At 28.0% G+C, this 8,895-nt stretch overlaps 1 protein-coding gene across 2 annotated transcripts; it reads right to left on the bottom strand.

Annotated features, from left to right (window-relative positions):
• Positions 1–196: 196 nt before the first annotated feature.
• LOC111031589 (INO80 complex subunit D-like) lies at positions 197–6,353 on the bottom strand. Of its 2 annotated transcripts, none has more exons than XM_022311615.1 (8): positions 5,959–6,353; positions 5,022–5,745; positions 4,649–4,946; positions 4,258–4,504; positions 3,929–4,184; positions 3,435–3,575; positions 3,149–3,357; positions 197–282 (listed from the first exon to the last, which is right to left on the bottom strand). In XM_022311615.1, the coding sequence occupies exons 2-7, from the start codon at positions 5,698–5,700 to the stop codon at positions 3,176–3,178; spliced, it is 1,803 nt and encodes a 600-aa protein (XP_022167307.1). In that variant the 5' UTR covers positions 5,701–5,745; positions 5,959–6,353; the 3' UTR covers positions 197–282; positions 3,149–3,175. The 2 variants fall into 2 exon arrangements, with proteins under 2 accessions (XP_022167307.1, XP_022167306.1); XM_022311614.1 differs by having other exon boundaries at positions 3,435–3,602; positions 5,959–6,352.
• Between the last annotated feature and the right edge of the window lie 2,542 nt (positions 6,354–8,895).

Below are 8,895 nucleotides of genomic sequence, written 5' to 3'. Positions count from 1 at the left end.
AATTAATAAATTATTATATACTGTTGTTTTTTTATTTTAAAAAAAGTTTTCAATAACACCACAACTGTGCTCTACTAAGCTTTATAGCAGCCTCGTACTCAAGAACATTGAGTATTGCTCAAACTTACCAATTGGTTGTTAAAATAAATTATAAATAATTATATAATAACACCAACTAATCATAAGTGGATACCTATTTTTTTTTTTTTTTTTGTCATTATTATTAATTAATTACTTTTAATCCTCTTCTCACTAATCTGTGCACCTGTTTAAGTCTCTTATCTGAAACAATATAAATGAAAATTTAGTTTTTGCAACGGTTAATGCGAAATAAAATATTATTTCAAACATGATATTTTATGTTGTCTGATCAGCCTGTTGGTCACAGCAATAAACATATTTAACACAAGGCATATAATAATTAAACTGTTTTTTGGTGTTATAAATTTATTTTCTTATTTACAGAGCAGACATTATTCAAACTGAATCTTACATGGTGAGAACATTTCTACAATATTTTATTTTATTATTAATGAGCTAAACAAATTTTCAATATTAAACATGTGTTACCCACAAAAGATTAAATTTGTTTTTATTCAATGAGTATTTTAATTACAAATAGTATTATAAAAACTAACTTAAGTTGATGATTAATATTTCATTAAGAAAACATCAGTTATATTGAAAGATATTCAAATTTGATATTTCTATTATGAACAGTTCAAACACATTAATTTGAGACATTGAATTAATTTAACAAACATAGGATCACAAATAAACAATAATTGCAATATTTCACAGGTTTACCTAAAAATAAAATTATTGAAACTATTGTAAAATTAATTTAACACAGACTCAAAATAATTAAGAACTAATCATACATTTCTGTATAATCCATTTAAAATCCAACCAACTAAACAATCAATTTCTAGTAAATTACAATTTAATTTTAAACATATAATCAAGGTTTGACTTTAACTAATTAAAAAGTTAAAATTAAGTTACTTTAACTAAATTACATAACAAGTTAAATTATTTTCCATGATATGCAGCTACTAATCAGATAATTAATTTTAAAGTCACGTTAAGTGAATTTGTTCCCTGCTCCATAGGCTTAAAAAATATTTTGTTTTATACAAATCATTGTTTTTCTTGAAAAAAATAAAAATAAATGGAACCAAAATAATATTTATAATGTTACAAGTAAATATTGTAGATACTAAATTGTTAACTGTCAGTGTTGAATGCACTATATCTGAATTTCAGTAAACATAAATAACATAATAATATAACATATATAAAAGCAACTTCAAATACATTTCCATAGAAAATGACTGTCTAGCCCAAATCAATTAATTTCAAGTCTCTCAAGTCTCAAGAATACCATTAACAGATAACCTAGTTTTGATGTTTAAAAAAACATTGGCACCTCGGATCTCTTTAAAAATTAGTTTACCAAAAATTAATACTTTCTGTTAGTAGGGCTCTATTATTGGATGGCATTTCTGGAAACTGTCTATACTTTTATCAACTGTGCTTATTGTACTTTGGTATAAATTGTAAATATGAAGTTAAAAAAAAATTAATTGATTATTAACCAAGTTTAACTTTTTCCTATTTTTTCTATTTAACTAATAATTTTTACAATCTTATAATTTTCATATCAGAAACCATGAACTATTAAAGAGATGGAAAATTACTTAACTTACCTAGCCTTATATGAATACATTATTTAGTTATTTATTATCAGTATCTAAACAAAAATGAATATTAATATCAATAAAACACCATTTTAATAATTTATATTTATATCATTTGTATTTAACAATATATCATGAGATTAATATGGGTAAATCATTATCCTGTTACACATTAGAAGTAATTAAAATTAAATTTTCCAAGTAAGCATCAATTTCCAATTAAGTTGTAAAATCAATACTTTCACAATTACTTGAGTTTTAATATAAAAATAAACACTATTAAAATAAATTTAAAACACTTGAGGTAAACTGTAAGGTCAAGAATGCTATCATACATCAAGAGTAAATTAAATTATCAAACATAGTTGTTAGTCAAAATTTAACACAATTATGAACTGGTAAAATATTAAGCTAAGTTTAAATGGGTTGTAAGAGTATAATTTACAGATATTGACATTTAAAATAGATTATTGTTTTCAAGTTAAAAATAAATCAAATAAATAAGAACATTTTATTAAAAAATAATGGTAACAGCATATAATTTGATTTCTATTTAATATAACACTCGGAATGTTAATGTGATTTGATTAAAAAATGTACAAATTATATATTATTCAATTTCCATAAATAAAAATAACTAAATTAATTTTAAAAACACCCAAAACTTGAATTTTTTTTATTAAAAATAAAAATATACTTAAATTATTAGTCAACCTAAGTAAAATATATATAACAAAAATTAAAAATAATAGGTTGTAGAAACTATGGCTATCACATTACACATTCACCTCGGTCTTTATAATTTAAAATTATATTTGGTTTGTTCTATTTTAACTTTAAAATTAATCAAATAAAAAAAATAACTAATACGATTTTAAGCAAGGTAAATTGTGTGTTTTTACTTATTAAAGTTCTATGTACTTTAATGCTTAAACTGTAAAATACTGTTTAGTTTCAAAAATCACTATTTATAATTTGAATCAGAATCTTATCATTTGTTAATTAATAAGTGATCACAATACAAATTTAATTCAATTTTATGTGTCATTTAATTTTTTTTTTTAATCAAATGATTATTTCAAATCTAGTTCATTGATCAGAATAAATTTATTAAATTACTGAAATTAGTAATATGTGCAGTTTTTGTTTGAATGCAGAATTTATTAACAATGTGTTTTTACAAATAGATATTCATAACTGAAATTTTGATACACTAAAAAGTAAATAATATGCATTATTTTGACTACAAATTATAAAAGTTATATAATAATTATAAAATGTATTTGAACTTTATTAAAACTATTTATCACAAACATTTAGTAAAATTATAATAAAGATTCGGGAAGATAGGAAATTTGAAATATAAATTAATTAACTAATAGTATTTTTTTAAGAAATTACCTAAGTTTATTTTTTTAGTAATAATTATCTTTTATTCGTAAGATTACCTTATTTATGTTAATATCTTGAATTTGCTATGAGCTGGAAAAAGGAGGTATCGGTAAGTCTGCTAGTAGTGAAGCAGGATCCAAAATATTGGCCATGTGTGATTGTGACAATCTTTCAAGCGATCTGACATCCATGTCAACAGCTTCCAATGCTCTTTCTAATTCTTCAGTTTCTTCGCGAGAAGGTACATACTGTCCATTTTTATCAACTTAAGAAAGAAAAAATTACGTATAATGATAAAAATCAGCATAATTAGTTGCACATTTATATTTTATAAACACTTACCAGTAAAGAGATCATTGAATGCATCTACAGGTATTTGACTGAACACGCTTGTAATATCATCATGATCATCCAATAGCCGTGATGCATGACTTGCTAAATCAGCCGCATCTAAGCCAGCAAGTACTTCATCACCAACTTCTACTTCATGTGTAATAATATTATTACCAACTATTAAAAATTATTATTTTATTATTTTATAAGATTTTGAAAATGTGTTAATCATAAAGCAAGATAGAATGGACTGTAAGTGAGCATCATATCACTGGTTTGATTATCGCTCAGAAGAGATATAATACATTTAATAGGAAATGTTGATTAAAACCATAAAGCTCTACCTTTAAACATAAATATTGTTTGTTTGATGGATATGTATAAATACAAGGCCAACACTTAATATTTTAAGCTGGCTTATTTTTTAGTCACAAACTAAAATGAGTCTGGCTAATCATTTCCAGTCTATTCTATCTTAGTAGGTAGTTTAAATTAATCTTTACCAGGATGTAAATAAATATCAGGATTGGCCACAGATGAGTAAAGTGATGTAACATCACAACTGATATTTTGAGGCAGATCGTTAGTACATGTAATTGGCTCAATAGTATTAGGTTCGATTGTCTCCGTATATGATGGAGGCTCAAGCGGGAATTTAGGCAGTTGCTTTTTCTTTTTATTACGCTTTGACAGCTTGTTAAATGGAGTATTCTTTGGCCTTTTACGAGGTTTAGACTTGATAGCAGGTACTTCCTCAGTCTAAAATTATTTTTAATAACATTTGATGTAATTTAAATAAATTGAATTGTGATTATTGCTATTTCCAACTCACTGGAATTATTGTCGGAATTATTGTGTCTTTAGAGTACAAATGGTCAAAGCACAAAGACTGTACATCACGAATATTAAACACAGCATTGGTACACGGTCCTTGATTAGTTCGTGCAGAACAGTGTTCAAAAAGGAGTTGGTCAACATTTCGTAAAATATGTCTAAAACAATGACGAGTGCATGGTATAGCAGGATAGTGGCATCTTTCCAAACAACATTTTTGCTGTACCAAAGACACACCACCAATACTGAAAAAGAAAAACCAAAATCAATTATTTCGTTGAAAATCTATAAATATTTTTATATTAATTTGTCGAAATAATAATTGACAATGTATTTACATATATTTCTAATAAAATAAAAACAATTTTAATTTAATGATTATTATTAACCTTTTAAATTTAGGTTTAAAATCAGACTCTTGGCATACTATTTGATTGATACAAATAGGATCATGTCGTATAGCGCTTGTCATTGCTAATACTAAATCAGGAGATGGTGAGTTATCAGGAAGGTTAGACATTTGATGAAACCTTCGCCGAAGTACTGATCGCAAGTTTTTCACTTTAGCATCTCGATCTAAAGGTTCAATTTGATCGGAAGGTAACCAAAATTTTTGATACGGTGCATCCTCTAACTCTAAATTTAATGGATCATCAGTGTCAGACGATACATCAGATGATGCTAAATCTACAAAAAAAACAATTTTTAATAAATTAAACATAATAAATATACAATCAATATATTATTAAATAATTTATTTACCTAAAGGATATAAGTTTTCCCTCAATTTAGCTTCTTTTTCACATTCTTTTAGTATCCTCTGCAATGTTTCATGTCTGGTTCCACAATCTTTTTGCCAATTACTTAACTTAGCATGATTTCGTTTAGGCGGAATAGTAATTATACTGCAGCTGAGCTGGTTTTTGTCATTTTCAATCAGAGGGTCTATTTTATCAGGTTTTTTATTTCCACCAGACACACTTTTCTCAGCCTTAATTTTATTTCGTTTTTTGGCTTTTGTCTTTTTTGGTGACGATTCAAATACAGTGGACAAACGATCATCAACTTTTTCTGGGACTTCAACAGGAGGAGGTGTTGGAGATGTAGTTTTGTACAATAATTCTTTGAACTTTAGAACATCATCTTTGATATTTGGTCTATTCACCACAGGATCAATAGCTGAGTTATTCTTTACTGATTCAACTGGCTTAATAACTTGATTTTTAGTTTTAACATTAATTTTAGGCAACTTAAGCACAGGTTGCCTAACTTTTGCTGGAGTAATAAACCGGTTTTTTAAAACAGTTTCAATTTTTTCTTTTTTACACCCCTTGCGATCTTTTTTCGATGAGCGTCCAGACAATTGGACATGTCCATTACACTTGACTCCGCCATCAAATGTACCCATTGAAAACATGTCTCGGGAAAATACATTCTGCATCGCTTTAACTGTTTAGTTATAATATTGGTTACCACATTCTGCAACCTGTAAATCAACGATAATAAAATTAATATTAATAATCTTTAATCGACTTCATTGTAATGAGTGTGATACAAGAATATAGACGTTTGAAATGTGCTACCCAAAATAGTGTCGATAACTGTCGAATACTCGGGATCACGACACAAATTCATCGATAGTAGTATTTGGTCAAGTCAATCCAAAAATCACAAAACAATGAATATTTTTTTTACTCACCAATTCTGTGGTCACAATTGAACGCGGTCTCCGGTGAATGCAAACTTCCTCCACTGAGCACTACAACAATGACAATGACCACGAAGTCGATGACAGCAATAACAACGACGAAGACGAATGCTGTTGGTACGATTCGGTGTTGGTGAGTCGCGAACAGTGCACGGACATCGGTCGACACGCGAAACGTTAGGCGTCCAGGCGTAATCCGGAGCTCCGATGGTCGGGAGAAAATAATCGAAAAATAATAACGAAATTCACAAAAAATATTTTTACTGACTAACGATAGTACTGTGTACACTTTTATTATATATATATATATACACCTATATATATAATAATAAAATATAATAACCGTATAAATGTGTATGTATGTGTGTGTATAACGAGTAATTTATTATTATTACTTTTTTATTTTTATTTTTTTACTATCAATAATCAAAACTCTGATATCGACAAACGTAAACAAAGCACGTTATCAGCGAAGCGTACGAAAAAATATGAACGGCTGTCCGCGGTATTTGACCAATGCGCCGGCGTCGATCCACCGGACGACGGTCCTCCACCGACGGTAACGGCGGTTACGGTAAGCGCTGCGCATCGGCACGCAACGGTCGAAGCGCACCGATAAGTTGGCGGCACTGGTGTGTCAAAGACGAAGACGCGGGTAACTTTACTGATCACCCGTCACCAAACCACAGACTATTTCACTATTTCTAAATAGGTGCTGTAAATTAAAAATTTTCAGTATTCTGTACTGTTAATTTTTCAGTTTCAGTCTATAACCAAACTATAGTATAACTGTTAAAGTTTTGAACCACTCAACATCACCATTCACGATTACACGAATAATTTAAATTAGGCATAATATTTAATTTGCTGTGTGCGTAATACTATGCTGTTATTACGTACTGTGTTCACACTTTCACATTAAGTTCACAAGACAAACCGCGATGTACAAAATATAGTGTCCTACTCTATCAGCTCCATGTCTACATCGTCACACAAACAATAACATTTACACTCACGGCTTGCCTTAAAAATCAGAAATTGTGGTGTGTCCACACTCGATGGTTTTTGTGTAGTGTGTTTAGTGTTACTGTATTTTATACTTCTGTACAAATCCTGTTATATTCCAGTATTCCACTATTGCCGTGTTCCGAATTTTTTTGTAATTCACCAAATTAAACAATATTGATTGTTCATAAACCATGGTGATACAGTATCCAGGAAATAATTTTACCATCTTATTAAGTACCCACCTGTAACAAAATATTGAAAAGGAATGTATCAAACCTACAACAGATAATTCGGTTTTGTCAATTTTTTTGCTTGCACAAGTTTTTACATTGGGTAGTAAACAGGGAGTAGTGAAAAATCTGAGAAAAATACGTTTGAGGGGGCCTAGGCTCTAGCCCCCTTCCTGGACCGTCCCTGAGTAGTAAGTTAAATAAATAGATACCTATCAGGTTATGAGAATATGAGCTCAGTAACATTACCAAATTAGTTCATATTTTATGATTATTATATGTATACAAACGTATAAAATTTAATTTCCACTGTGTTTATCATATTATTCATATGTAGGTGCAAAGTATTCACTTTGCGTCAAATAGTTATGCAATATGCATAAACTTCCGGTATACCGCAAGTAGATTGACTTCATATTACTGTATTATGCTGGAATCCACTAAGAATGATTTTTGTTTTGTTTGTTTTTAAACAATTTTGATTGTCTAGTCTGTGTTGAAAAAGACTGGTCTTTACTTTGATTTGTTTTCCTGTCATGGGTGACATTAATACCTTATATTTTCTTAATTTATTTAAATAAAACGATTTCACTAATCTTAATAATTACCACATAGCCCAGCAATCAAATACATTCAACTAGTTAGTATATTATGGTAATGTGTTTTCAAGTTAACCACTTGGTTTAAGTTCAAAATACTTTTGGGAAGTGTTTTTTTTTTAATATTTTGAATATTACCCAAAACTGTATTAGGTACCTCAGAGAGTTGTGACTCGTAAACTGGGTATAGTGGATTCCCTATTACAATTTTTTGTTGTGGGATAAAAATATTTTATATTACCTACATTATTTACCAAAATAGAGATTGAAAAATTATTGTCACTTCTATGCCATTTGTTGACATTTCATATTTTTTACTATATTTTTGTAATCTATGATTGTTTTATTCACGAGTCGAGAAATACAGCTTAAAAATATAATAATTATTCTTATCAAATTTACACACTGTAATTGTAATTCAAGGTAAGCCAAATTTTTTATTTTAAATGATTGAAATTGGATATTAAATTATCATTTAACATTAACATATTTTCAACATTCACCAATTTCAAACTATTATTTATAGGAATTTAAAATGTATGTAATATGCTTTACCAAAAAGCTTAATAACTAGATTCATTATAAGTTTTACTTATAGCAACTTAAAAAATACATGTATAGTGTATACAACTTTTGTTATAAGCTTTGGAGCTTCAGATGCTTAAAAAAAAACAAAATTATTTTTAAGTTAAAATTGTAAGAAATTTTCCATTTTAATAGTCTTGACAATTGTATACATTGTTCTTACAGAAACATAATATTTAGTTAATTAATTTAGATATGTTGTCGTAATATTATATTATTTTTAGAGACTTAAAATGTTTTTCCATTGTGTATAATATATTAATATATTATATATTAAGAGATATTTATTTTTTTTTTTTATTTTTTACTAGATATTTACAATCTATTCATAGAATAATAAGCAAATTAGATAAGAGTAAAAAAAACATATGAGTAATATGACGGGAGAAGCCACTCATTGATGACACTAGTACACTACCTATTTTGTTTAGTTTATTAGGAGAAATTTGATCTAGGAATCAAGCATTTAGGAGGTCACGACACCAATTACGTTTGAGACGTCTGAA

Source organism: Myzus persicae, unplaced genomic scaffold (genome assembly GCF_001856785.1).
Source record: "Myzus persicae strain clone G006 unplaced genomic scaffold, MPER_G0061.0, whole genome shotgun sequence".
NCBI classification, from domain to species: Eukaryota; Metazoa; Arthropoda; class Insecta; order Hemiptera; family Aphididae; genus Myzus; species Myzus persicae.
Note: the sequence above shows the minus strand (reverse complement) of the source record. Positions and strands in the feature narration are given on the sequence as shown.

Bases quoted from the DNA above. Each gene is read 5' to 3' on its own strand.
- LOC111031589 (XM_022311614.1), bottom strand. From the start codon at position 5,700: ATGCAGAATGTATTTTCCCGAGACATGTTTTCAATGGGTACATTTGAT. The intron at 4,505-4,648 runs GTTAATAATAAT...TTTCTTTTTCAG, and splicing joins TTTAAACCTAAATTTAAAAG to TATTGGTGGTGTGTCTTTGG. The intron at 3,358-3,434 runs GTAAGTGTTTAT...TTCTTTCTTAAG, and splicing joins ATTCAATGATCTCTTTACTG to TTGATAAAAATGGACAGTAT.